Source organism: Engystomops pustulosus, chromosome 2 (genome assembly GCF_040894005.1).
Source record: "Engystomops pustulosus chromosome 2, aEngPut4.maternal, whole genome shotgun sequence".
Classification (NCBI taxonomy): Eukaryota; Metazoa; Chordata; class Amphibia; order Anura; family Leptodactylidae; genus Engystomops; species Engystomops pustulosus.
In genome coordinates this window covers 18,421,748-18,436,041 of record NC_092412.1, presented here as the reverse complement: position 1 = coordinate 18,436,041, position 14,294 = coordinate 18,421,748, and the positions used below count along the sequence as shown (strand labels likewise).

The following is a 14,294-nucleotide window of genomic DNA, read 5'->3' as shown; positions in this document are numbered from 1 at the left end:
GAAGGGAAGACAAGAGACACAGACGTAGAAGAAGAACCTATGGCCCAAAAATAATTTTATTCACTGAGAAATGTTCAATGTAATCCGGTTGTTTTTGAGCTTGGAAACGATGTCAGAAGTGAAGGAGGAAATGGCTGCTTATTAAAGGGGTTGCCCAAGATAACTGATCTTGGGGGGCGTAGTGAGGTGCAGGGTGGGCATGTGCTCCATCACCCCAGTTATTCCTTGTGGCTCTGCTGGATAAGCACAAGGCGCATGGTGACTCGTCCGATTTAGTCGTTCAGAGGAATAGGACCCTTACTGTCCAGCTGTGCCCCCCACCCATTGATGGTTGCCTCCAAAACTGGGGATAGGAGATAATTTAGCTTGGGACAACCCCGTGAAGGTTTATTGATTTCTGTTGTAATGTAATGATCACGGGTGTGCATAATTTTGGTTTTACATTCTGACAGAATCAGGGGCATGAAATAAGATCAAAGGGTTTTTTTCTTTTTTTTCCACAAAATAAGTTAGGCCCCATCCACAGGATAGAGCTTAACTTGCTGATTGGTCGGGGTCCCAGTGATGAGACCCTCACAAATCACAAAAAGGGGGCGTCCGATGTACCCCCATCAGACCCCTCGTTGCTCCGCGGGATAGGTGTAGCAGCTGGTCACGCATGGCCTGGCTGCCTCAATAATTTCTATGGAGCAGTACTCAGCAAGTTAGGCCCACCGGGGACCACAAACGGCAGAACTTTAACTCTGGTCAGACATGACGCTGCATGATAGTTTCCAAGGAACCAATCTGAAGTTTGTGGCCTCTGCTCTAGGGATCCTGTGTGTCCACGACTCACCATTATGACGCAGTCATCACTTATATTATCTAAAGATGAACCGACACTGTGAGAATACAGGACTACACAGCCCAGAAGTCATCCTGTGAAAGTAAAAGAAGTCCTCATTTCATTACTGCAGAGAACTGTGCAGCCGTACAAAAGACACAGTTCTCTTTGGCCCCCAGGAGAGGTGAGTAACCACAGGACCCCATGTATTGACCCCTACACTGCCCTCCGGCTCTATAAAGGGGCAGCAGAATTATTATTTTCTATATGGAGTATCACATTTCTACATACACAGTGACATCATTTGCTGCTATAAGGTACAATCTAATTTTCATCCACCCATAAAAAAAATGGTTCCTTCCACAACGAGCAGAGATACAAATGAGGGTCATCATAAATAAGAGGCAAATGGTGGGGACTGTCTATATAAAGTGATGCAATATTCTTTGGTGCCGGACGAGGTTGGAGCTCTGGGAGAAGCGGCGCCCGCACTGAGAGCACACGAAGGGCTGCTCCCCGGTGTGAATGCGCTGATGCTTGACAAGGCTGGACCTCTGGACAAAGCTCCTGGCACATTCTGTGCAGTTGAAGGGTTTCTCTCCAGAATGGATCCGCTGATGAGCCACCAGCGCAGAACGTTCTGCGAAACACCTGCCGCACACGGGACACGAGAACGGCTTCTCCCCGGTGTGCTTCCTCTTGTGCGACAGGAGCCGCGAGCGCTGGTTAAAGGATTTGCCGCAGAAGGTGCAGCTGTAGGTTCTCTCCTCCGCGTGGTATCGCCTATGATCGGCGTAAGTCGTCTCCGAAGCGAAACGAACTCCGCAGATGGAGCAGGAGAAAGGATTATTTGTACTGGGGGATTTCGGATGAACAGCTGGGTCCGGGGGACGGGGGAAATGATCCTGCGAGCAATGGCTGAGGGAGGAGATGGCGGAACCTGTAGGAATATTCATAAAAGATCCGTTCACTGCGGGAATCATTTACTTTACTAGAACATAAAAACAGCTATAGATAAAAGCCTTTACATTACACATCTGTATGATTACTAATAAAGATGCCCAGGTCCCCCAATATCTGTGGTATAGAGGTGATCAATATGGACTCTTCTCCTACCCCCATTCTACCTGAATATTGCATTCTCAATACGCAATAACAGATATCTGCCCAAGCCAGTTGACCCCCCCACCTACAATTCCATGTTACCTGAGGTCATGTAGTCAGGAGCAGCTTCCTCCTCACTCGGCTGGTGGAGCGTCCTGACATCAGGCTGTAATACAGGACGAGTGTTATCAGTGAGCGTATGGATACAGGACCTGTGCTATCATTGACAGTATGGATACAGGACCCGTGTTATCAGTGACAGTATGGATACAGGACCCGTGTTATCAGTGACAGTATGGATACAGGACCTGTGCTATCATTGACAGTATGGATACAGGACCTGTGTTATTGGTGACTGTATGGATACAGGACACGCGCTAAGTGACAGTATGGATACAGGATGCATGTTATCGGTGACAGTATGGATACAGGACCTGTGCTATCAGTGACAGTATGGATACAGGACCCGTGTTATCAGCGAATGTAAGGATACAGGACCCGTGTTCACCACGTATAATGTGATGTCTCTGTACCTGATACTCTTGCGCAGTTGTCTCACTCTCTTCCTCTATGAAGTCCTCAAGACATTGATCCTGGTGATGTGTGATATCATCTCCCCCTGAAAGATATGAAGGGGCAAAAATAAGAGCCTGACCCCCTATGTGTGGACAACGTCCAATGCTTCTTATCCGTCCTTACCTGCCCCAACGTCCCCAGGAACTGCCGAGTCTTCCTCCTCCTTACACTGATGGAAGGTCCCGTCCCCTGACAGCGGAGCCTGCCCCATGCACAGAGGGGAATTCTATAATAAAACATTATCACACAGCATAGACGGGTCCTGGAGTGAACGCTACATCAGAGGAGGTCTGACCACTGGGACCCCTGCAAGCATGAGAACGGGGGTCCCGACTCGTGAGAAGGATTCTCAGGACCCCCATATTCATGATCAGTGTGGACCCCCACTTATCCAGCAGTTACTCTGTATACATTGAATACCCCTTGTGTCTACATACCTGGCCCTGAGAACACTCGGGGGTCCGGCACTTCCTCGGGGGGCTTCCTTCGCTCTGTGCAGCTGTGAAGATAACACATTGATGATGACCAGATATCAATAGCAAACAGAAGCCGCCACTATCCCGCACAGCAGAGCCGATCACTGACCTGATACGTAATGTGGGGTCGGGTCTGTAGTGTCCTGATGACCTTTGACACTAGACTCAAACATCCTCATCAGAGAAGAATCTCCTCGGGACAAAGAAGAAACCACATTTTTGGTGTTACAGGGGCGCCCCCTATTAAAGGTGAAGGTCTGACGTGTGAATATTTTTGATACTATTCCCCCCTATAACTACAACCAGGTACACACCAGCTGAGCGCAGCTCCGGAGCACCGACCTCCACAGCCCCCTGCTGATCCGCTGAGTGGTCCCACACGCAGACTTCAGACTCCTCTGACTTTATGGGAAGCTACAAAACAGGAGAACTGGGGATAAGTGACCATCATCTACACACAGCATCCAATACAAGGGGCCAGACCGGATACTATTCACAGCTGAGGGTTCGTTTCACTATAGATGCACCTATCAAAGTCCTACGCTGATAGTTTGTTACAATGTATCGGTGCAGGTAAAGTATTTCAGTCTGGAATTCTGGCTATATATTTGACTCAATACAACTGTAACAAACCCTCAGCTGTGTCAAGTATGTAAAGAGTTTTACTGAAAGATAAGTCACCTTTTGGGTGTCTCTATGCAGATTCCTGCCAGGTTCTGGGATCCTTGGGGGAGGATCGTCTTCCGTTAGAGAGGAATCCCCGGATATCAGACCCTGGACCTCGCTGCACTCGTCTGACACATGACGCCCCCTCTGCTCTGACGCACAGAGGTCTGCAGATCTTCTCACTACCACATAATCCTAAAACACAGAGAATTGTAGTGACCATGCAGACTGCAGCCAGTGTTATGTATTGTCCCTGGAGAGATGTGTAATCACACCTTTGTGTATATTGTTTGTAGCAGCAGGACTGTGATATATGGTTTATTATTCCAGGATTGTAGTTTCTGGAGGTGTAATGGAGGTGTGTCCTAACAATGCTGTGCTCTGGGTAGCCATTGACAGGTATGGGTCCCAGAGAGATATTTAATCCACTTTTGTTTATGTAATTGGTAGCAGAAGGACTGTGATATAGGGTTAACTATTCCAGGATTGTAGCTTCTCCAGTCATACTGGGGAGGTGTGCTTACACTTCTGTGCTCTCAGCAGCCAGTGTTATGTATTGTCCCTGGAGAGATGTGTAATCACACCTTTGTGTATATTGTTAGTAGCAGCAGGACTGTGATATATAGTGTACTATTCCAGGACTGTAGCTTCTCCCAGGCATTTACTAATACTGCTTTGATCTGTATCCGTTGGAATATGCAGTCCACGCCAGTGATATTGAAAGATAGGAAGGAGTACCATTTTTGGGGCAGAAATGCCTCGCCCTTGGGAGCCGACTCTGGGGGGAGGGTTGTGGGGGATATTTTGTATTTTTGTTCTTTCTCTTGTTATGGCATTTTGTATGCTTAAGGATTTATAATGTGGACATTATCCTTAGGTCTTGTACTTCAGGACTGTGATATAATATAGGCCATGTACATGCCTCCTTGGAATGTCCATATGACCGACTGTATTGATACGTTTATGTATGTATTTGTTTAAACTAAAAAAACAATAAAAATAAGTCTGATTCAAAAAGAATATGCAGCCTGAAAGCTCCTTCCCTCTGCTTTGAGTATATCACAGTCCTGCTGCTACTAAAACATTCCCAGGGATATGATTACACATCTCTCCAGGGAAAATACATAATACTGGCTGCACAGACCACAGCAGTGTGAGGACATGCCCCCAGCAGCTACAACCCTGTAATATAAATTCACATTTCACAGTCCTGCTGCTACTAACAACACACATAAAGGTCTTATCTCTCCAGGGATAATACATAACACTTGGAATATAAATCAGATGACTCTTCCCGGCGCCCCTCACCTCTCCGGTCAGCAGGCAGATGATCTCCAGGGTCAGGTTTAGGAGTTTGTCGATGATCACATCTTTGTTCCTGTCAATCATGAGCGAGTGACGGACGTGATCCATGAAGGGAATCTCCATGCTCATTGCTCGTTGTCTGCCGAGAGTGAAAAAGAAATTATACATCGATTAATAAACCAATATCATCCGTTACCGCAACATGTGAGGTCATCAGCCAATGACATCATCAGACACAGGCAGACCAAGTCACTGATTTCGAGGGCGTCTACAAAAGTCAAACATTTTACACCCAGAAGACGTTTTAGGGTAATAGAAGATATTTTAGGGTCATACATCTGTGTTTCTGGCTCCAGATTTACAATATTTGTGTATTTAGTCCATATATCTCTCTGGATAACACAGAATCAGACAAGTGAGAATGGTGTGGGAAGCCCCACCCACTGTAAACTGCTCAGCCAATCACGGCAGAGAATATTTTGTAACCCCCCCCCCCCCCCGTCCTCATTGGTGAAGCCCCCTAATGGGTCATTCTCCCTGATGCAATGTATAGTGACTATCCTGGGAGGGTCTAGACATCTCCCACCATACAGTATACAATGTGCAATGCCCCTTCCCATAACTCTTCATACCGTGATCCTGGGCGGCGAGAAGAATCCGCAGCTCATAGACACCCGATCACATTAGCATCGCCTATTTACACTATCACTGCGTTATGTGTGCAAAGGATTATGGGAATTGTAGTCAATTTTGAATTGAAATCCAAGGAAACTGCGTAACGATAAAACTACGTTTCCCAAAATCTTCATGAAAGTGAAAATGGGGCTTCAACAAAATGGCCGCCGCCTGATCGTAAACTACGTGGCGCAGGCAAGATGGATGCCATTCAGCAGGAATCCTGCAGGGCGCTGCTGACATCTTCTGGCAGTTGGTGAAATTGCAAGATAGGAGGTCACCAAGGTAACGGGATTGTTATTTGACCCAGAGTGCACCGCGGCCGGGCGTCCTTAGTAACGTAGAGAGAGACGATACGGACATCATGGGGCAGGATTATTACTCGGTGTTAGAAATAACCCGCAGCGCAGGAAATGCTGACATCAAGAAGGCGTAAGTGACCATAGATAGATGGACTACTACTCCCAGGAGATCACCAGAGTTGTGGTCTTGCTTCAGCTACATAACCGTATAATAATAATCTCCCAGGTCTAAACGGGGCGCAGGGCATGCTGGGAGTTGTAGTTTTGTATAAGGAGCATCAGAGATACCAAGGGATGCTGGGAGTTGTAGTTTTGTATGATAAGGAGCATCAGAGATACCAAGGGATGCTGAGAATTGTAGTTTTATAACATCTAGAAAATTAAAGGTACCAGGGTATGCTGGGAGTTATAGTTCTGAAAGATATGTAGCATCAACGGTACCAGGGCATGCTGGGAGTTGTAGTTTTTTATGATAGGGAGCATAATAGATACCAAGGGATGCTGGGAGTTGTAGTTTTGTATGATAAGGAGCATCAGAGATACCAAGGGATGCTGGGAGTTGTAGGCATTTCATAAGCAACACAAGGCCTTTGTCTGCCTGGACTGTGGAAAGAGCTTCCTGCAGAGGTCCGCCCTTATGGTCCATAGCAAAATTCATGTAAAGGATTTCACTGCAATGTCCTGATTCTAGTGGGGAACGCAGAATGATACGTTATAACAAATTATCAGAACAGGAGATAGAAATGTAATGCTCATAGCGTATTATCTATATCAGGGGTGCGCAACCCATACGAGGGCTGCATTGTCTTATAACCAGCAGCTTCTACTGTACAGCACAAAATATCACCCCCAAAACACAGGAGTACTGCACACAGGAACACATCAGAAATGCAGCACAAAATACTTCACCAGAAGCAAATAAAACTACCCCCACACTGCAGCACTGAGTATCATTCCATAAATATTAAACAATACAGACCCCAGACCGGACAATGAATAATTATAGAGACCCGTGACCGAGCAATCCATGATAAAACTGACCCCAGAGCAGATAATGAATATTTCTACTAATAATAACGGTGCAGACCCCAGGCTATGTGATAAAGCCCAGACAATACATAATAATACGGACCCCAGCCCAGACAATACATAATAATACGGGCCCCAAGCCCAGACAATACATAATAATACGGGCCCCAAGCCCAGACGATACATAATAATACAGACCCCAGCCCAGGCAATACATAATAATTCGGATCCCACCAGACAATACATAATAATACAGACCCCAGCCCAGGCAATACATAATAATACGGACCCCAGCCCAGGCAATACATAATAATACGGACCCCAGCCCAGGCAATACATAATAATACGGACCCCAGCCCAGGCAATACATAATAATACGGACCCCAGCCCAGACAATACATAATAATACGGACCCCAGCCCAGACAATACATAATAATACGGACCCCAGCCCAGGCAATACATAATAATACGGACCCCAGCCCAGGCAATACATAATAATACGGGTCCCAGCCCAGACAATACATAATAATACGGACCCCAGCCCAGGCAATACATAATAATACAGACCACAGCCCAGGCAATACATAATAATACAGACCACAGCCCAGGCAATACATAATAATACAGACCCCAGCCCAGACAATACATAATAATACGGACCCCAGCCCAGGCAATACATAATAATACAGACCCCAGCCCAGGCAATACATAATAATTCGGATCCCACCAGACAATACATAATAATACAGACCCCAGCCCAGGCAATACATAATAATTCGGATCCCACCAGACAATACATAATAATACAGACCCCAGCCCAGGCAATACATAATAATACGGACCCCAGCCCAGGCAATACATAATAATTCGGATCCCACCAGACAATACATAATAATACAGACCCCAGCCCAGGCAATACATAATAATACGGGTCCCAGCCCAGACAATACATAATAATACGGACCCCAGCCCAGGCAATACATAATAATACAGACCCCAGCCCAGGCAATACATAATAATACGGACCCCAGCCCAGGCAATACATAATAATTCGGATCCCACCAGACAATACATAATAATACAGACCCCAGCCCAGGCAATACATAATAATACGGACCCCAGCCCAGGCAATACATAATAATTCGGATCCCACCAGACAATACATAATAATACAGACCCCAGCCCAGGCAATACATAATAATACGGGTCCCAGCCCAGACAATACATAATAATACGGACCCCAGCCCAGGCAATACATAATAATACGGGTCCCAGCCCAGACAATACATAATAATACGGACCCCAGCCCAGGCAATACATAATAATACGGACCCCAGCCCAGGCAATACATAATAATACGGACCCCAGCCCAGGCAATACATAATAATACAGACCACAGCCCAGGCAATACATAATAATACAGACCCCAGCCCAGGCAATACATAATAATACAGACCCCAGCCCAGACAATACATAATAATACGGACCCCAGCCCAGGCAATACATAATAATACAGACCCCAGCCCAGGCAATACATAATAATACGGACCTCAGCCCAGGCAATACATAATAATTCGGATCCCACCAGACAATACATAATAATACAGACCCCAGCCCAGACAATACATAATAATACGGACCCCAGCCCAGACAATACATAATAATACGGACCCCAGCCCAGGCAATACATAATAATACGGACCCCAGCCCAGACAATACATAATAATACGGACCCCAGCCCAGACAATACATAATAATACGGACCCCAGCCCAGACAATACATAATAATACAGACCCCAGCCCAGACAATACATAATAATACAGACCACAGCCCAGACAATACATAATAATACGGGTCCCAGCCCAGACAATACATAATAATACGGGCCCCAAGCCCAGACAATACATAATAATACAGACCACAGCCCAGACAATACATAATAATACGGGTCCCAGCCCAGGCAATACATAATAATACGGACCTCAGCCCAGGCAATACATAATAATTCGGATCCCACCAGACAATACATAATAATACAGACCCCAGCCCAGACAATACATAATAATACGGACCCCAGCCCAGACAATACATAATAATACGGACCCCAGCCCAGGCAATACATAATAATACGGACCCCAGCCCAGACAATACATAATAATACGGACCCCAGCCCAGACAATACATAATAATACGGACCCCAGCCCAGACAATACATAATAATACAGACCCCAGCCCAGACAATACATAATAATACAGACCACAGCCCAGACAATACATAATAATACGGGTCCCAGCCCAGACAATACATAATAATACGGGCCCCAAGCCCAGACAATACATAATAATACAGACCACAGCCCAGACAATACATAATAATACGGGTCCCAGCCCAGACAATACATAATAATACGGGCCCCAAGCCCAGGCAATACATAATAATTCGGATCCCACCAGACAATACATAATAATACGGACCCCAGCCCAGACAATACATAATAATACGGATCACAGCCCAGACAATACATAACAATAATACGGACCCCCTGACCAGACAGTTTATAATAACTAAACAGACCACCAGACAATACATAATAATACGGACCCCAGCCCAGGCAATACATAATAATACGGACCCCAGCCCAGGCAATACATAATAATACGGACCCCAGCCCAGGCAATACATAATAATACGGACCCCAGCCCAGGCAATACATAATAATACGGACCCCAGCCCAGACAATACATAATAATTCGGACCCCACCAGACAATACATAATAATACGGACCCCAGCCCAGACAATACATAATAATACGGATCACAGCCCAGACAATACATAACAATAATACGGACCCCCTGACCAGACAGTTTATAATAACTAAACAGACCACCAGACAATACATAATAATACGGACCCCAGCCCAGACAATACATAATAATACGGACCCCAGCCCAGACAATACATAATAATTCGGACCCCACCAGACAATACATAATAATACGGACCCCAGCCCAGACAATACATAATAATACGGATCACAGCCCAGACAATACATAACAATAATACGGACCCCCTGACCAGACAGTTTATAATAACTAAACAGACCACCAGACAATACATAATAATACGGACCCCAGCCCAGGCAATACATAATAATACGGACCCCAGCCCAGGCAATACATAATAATACGGACCCCAGCCCAGGCAATACATAATAATACGGACCCCAGCCCAGACAATACATAATAATTCGGATCCCACCAGACAATACTGGAAAATATTGTAGCAGAAGATGAGCTATTAGAAAGTATTGGGGCCTGTATGTTGTGCACCCCTGGTCTATACAGGATACAATAGTAGCAGATGCTCAGCAGTGACAAAGTATAGGGGTTGTGAGTGTTTCATCCTCTGGAGGAAATGAAAACATGTCTTGTTGACAGCAAGCAGAGATCTTGATAATGGTAAGGAAATAAAAGTCTATAAGAAAGTGACAAAACCTTTTATCATACAGAGGTCTCATTCCATTATTTAGATTTCTCCCAACCAGCAACAAGATGATATGTGGTGAGACTGGTCCTGGTGTTCAGGGTGTAAGAGATCATTATCTGACACAATCAGGGGCATGAAATAAGATCAAAGGGTTTTTTTTTCACAAAAAAAAGTTAGGCCCCATCCACAGAATAGGCTGATTGGTCGGGTTGATGAGACCCTTATAAATCACAAAAATGGGGCGTCCCATGTACCCCCATCGGACGCCTCGTTGCTCTGCGGGATAAGTGTAGCAGCTGGTCAGGCATAGCCGGGCTGCCCCATTCATCTCTATGGAGCTGATGGAGATTGCTGAGCGCTGTACTCAGCAAGCAAGGCCCACCAGGGACCACAAACAGCTGAACTCCATTAACTCTGGTCAGACATGATGCTGCATGATAGATTACAAGGAACTACTCTGAAGGTTTGCGGCCTCTGCTCCAGGGATCCTGGGTGTCCACGACTCATCATTATGACGCAGTTATCACTTATATTATCTAAAGATGAACCGACACTGTGAGAATACATGACTACACAGCCCAGAAGTCATCCTGTGAAAGTAAAAGAAGTCCTCATTTCACGACTGCAGAGAACTGTGCAGCCGTACAAAAGACACAGTTCTCTCTATCACCTCTATTATCAGAGCAGAAAGCTTAACCATTCATTTTTTTTTTCAAATACTTTTTATTTAGTTTTAATACATGAACAACATACAGCACTTTCTGTTGCATAGTAAATACAATTACAGTGTCCGTGTTTCCATTTTCCTGGATGGTAGATGGAGCATTATCTCTCTAATAAAGCTTCTTATACAGAGGTCTATTTGTGTTCTCGTCCTCTCTGTATATGTTACAGGTTAAGAATTTATCCTGTAATTGTAGAGCCGTCATATTTTATCCATACGAGTACAAACAGTGGCCTTTTCAGACACGTTTTTAACCGGACTTTCGGGAGGGAAGGTAAGTATGGGGGTGGGGCTGGTGAGCTGTGAGCCTATCACGGTCTCTCTTATTCCCGTTAACGTTTTTCAGTCAGGTTAGATCATGGGTGATAATATTTTTTGTTGGTGTGCATAGTCTCTGACTGTCGCGCTCCTGGTATGTTGTTAGGCTTGTGGTGCTCACCGTATGAATGGGGTGGGGTCGGGTTAGGAGGGGGTAGGATAACAAAAACATATTAACATTTATACATTTAAACATTCGCATTCCTTTACTCATAATGTAGGGACTTATGTTAACTCGCGACTATTGGAGGGCTATAAATCAACCTGTGCATAGAGGTAAACCAAGCGTCCAACAAAGCTGATGCTTAGCGGTCGCGTCGTTAGGGTTAGGTTATAGTCCCAGGACTCTTCAGCGGTCGTTCCAATGTTTTTCGAGGCGTTTTCCTTGTTGAGGTGTTCATTGCTGGGTCTGTTGTGATGTTCCATGTTTTCAGGATTTCTCTTCCTGCTTATTGGGATGATAGAGATGTATCTTGGTGGGGAAGCCCCCTCTGTAGGGTAAGTAGTTGTGATGGGTATGTATTCTCTCCTGGCCTGTAGCGTGGCTGCAGACAGGTCTGTGTATAGATGGATGTTGTCGTGTGGTTGTGGCAGGGTTTGCAGTTTCCGTGATTGGAAGTATGTGAGCCTGGTCAGCGCGTCTCTGGGCACTGTTTCAGGGAGATTCGGGTGGTTTTGGCACGCGGTGCACTGTCTAGACATAGTTGGTAGTCTGCCAGGTCTGGTAGAAGTGTATTAGTTAGTTTCTGCACATAGTTTCGAGCAGGTTTTCAGGGACTCCTCTGAGCTTGACGTTATTACGTCTACTGCGATCTTGGATCAGCTTTGCCTTCATTATTGAGATTTTTTCCTCTGTTTCTGTGTGTGCATCTACCAATGCATTATGTGCTGTAGTAAAGGTTGTCGTTCTTTTTTCAGTTTCGGAGACTCTGTCCCCTGGGTCGGTAACTGTTGTTTGCAGCGGAGTGATTAGCGGTGTCAGATCTTTATGCATAGAGATGCGCAGAGCCAGGAGCAGATCTTTAAGAAGGGATTCAGACACAGTTTTATCAGAAATCTGGCGAATGCATCCTGAGAGTCTGATGTGATGTCAGGCATGTCAGTGTCCTCCTCCTGTATGTCAGTGAGCTCTCCATCCTGCAGTTTCTGCTCGGCAGGGCTGATTGTAGGAGAGTTGTATGCTGAGTTAGAGGTGCTAAAAGCTGATTGCAGATGGGGAGTGACTTGGGCTCCTTTCTGACTGCTCCGGCCTTATAAGGCTGGTTTGTGTGCTCCCACGTGTAGTGTGGGATGGCACCATTTTGGGTTCCCTCTGGGCTGCATTAGTGGCGCTGCGTGTGGGCGCTGAGGTAAGGCTTTTTCTGACCTGGCCTTCATTGCTGGCGTCCTCTCCCCGGGCTGAGGGATCCTCATATTTGCTGGCTGCGCTGTGGGAGCGGTGGTGGTGAGGGCTGCTGTAGCGGAGAGTCGGCGCCATTTTTATTTCTCCCATGCGCTGCTGAGCCTCCCTGCTTCCTGTCGGCTTCTCTAGCCGTTCTCTTCCTGCCGGCTGCTTGCATATCGAGTCCCCCGAGGTCTGGGTGTCGGTATTTGTTATCTGGCAGGTAGTCCCTGCAGTAATTCTAGTTGTGGGTGAGCTTTGGGCATGAAGCTACTCTCCTATGCGGCTATGCAGCTCGGCGGCTTAACCATGCCCCCAACGATTCATTTTGTTTGACCCCCAGGAGAGGTGAGTAACCACAGGACCCCATGTATTGACCCCTACACTGCTCGCCGGTTCTATAAAGGGGCAGCAGAGTTATTATTTTCTATATGGAGTATCACATTTCTACATACACAGTGACATCATTTGCTGCTACAAGGCTACAATCTAATTTTCATCCACCCATAAAAAAAATGGTTCCTTCCACAACGAGCAGAGATACAAATGAGGGTCATCATAAATAAGAGGCAAATGGGAGGAACTGTCTATATAAAATGGTGCAATAGTCTTTGGTGCCGGACGAGGTTGGAGCCCTGAGAGAAGCGGCGCCCGCACTGAGAGCACACGAAGGGCTGCTCCCCGGTGTGAATGCGCTGATGCTTGACCAGGTTGGACTTCTGGACAAAGCTCCTGGGGCATTGGGTGCACTTGTAGGGTTTCTCTCCAGAATGGATCCGCTGATGAGCCACCAGCGCAGAACGTTCCGCGAAACACCTGCCGCACACGGGACACGAGAACGGCTTCTCCCCGGTGTGCTTCCTCTTGTGCGTCAGGAGCCGCCAGTGCTGGTTAAAGGATTTGCCGCAGAAGGTGCAGCTGTAGGTTCTCTCCTCCGCGTGGGAACGCCTATGAGCAGCAAACGTAGTCTCCGAAGCGAAACGAACTCCGCAGATGGAGCAGGAGAAAGGATTATTTGTACTGGGGGATTTCGGATGAACAGCTGGGTCCGGGGGACGGGGGAAATGATCCTGCGAGCAATGGTGGAGGGAGGAGATGGCAGAGCCTGTAGGAATATTCATAAGAGACTCGTTCACTGCGGGAATCATTTACTTTACTAGAACATAATAACAGCTATAGATAAAAGCCTTTACATTACACATCTGTATGATTACTAATAAAGATGCCCAGGTCCCCCAATATCTATGGTATAGAGGTGATCACTATGGCCTCTCCTGATGCCTCTGTACAGGAGGTCGCAGGGTCAGGCTATTCATGTACATCATGAGTCCCATCTCTTACACCACCCAGTGTATCCCCCAAATCAGGAGTTCTCAGACCCCCATTCTATCTGGATGTAGCATTCTTAATACGTGTAGAGGCGCC

General features: G+C 46.3%; 1 protein-coding gene across 4 annotated transcripts in view; it reads right to left on the bottom strand.

Annotated features, from left to right (window-relative positions):
• Nucleotides 1–38: 38 nt before the first annotated feature.
• LOC140117294 (uncharacterized) overlaps nt 39–14,294 on the bottom strand; it is a 24,035-nt gene continuing 9,779 nt past the window's right edge. The window contains exons 14-20 of one of the 4 annotated variants that reach the window (XM_072133841.1): nt 3,294–3,393; nt 3,089–3,169; nt 2,941–3,002; nt 2,627–2,729; nt 2,461–2,546; nt 2,030–2,093; nt 39–1,763 (exon numbers count right to left, since the gene is read on the bottom strand). In XM_072133841.1, the coding sequence (XP_071989942.1) occupies nt 1,246–1,763; nt 2,030–2,093; nt 2,461–2,546; nt 2,627–2,729; nt 2,941–3,002; nt 3,089–3,169; nt 3,294–3,393 (1,014 nt within the window). In that variant the 3' untranslated portion in view covers nt 39–1,245. Of the gene's footprint in view, nt 1,764–2,029; nt 2,094–2,460; nt 2,547–2,626; nt 2,730–2,940; nt 3,003–3,088; nt 3,170–3,293; nt 3,394–11,149; nt 13,975–14,294 lie in introns of those variants that run through there. The other 3 variants (XM_072133843.1, XM_072133845.1, XM_072133844.1) reach the window with 3 other exon arrangements.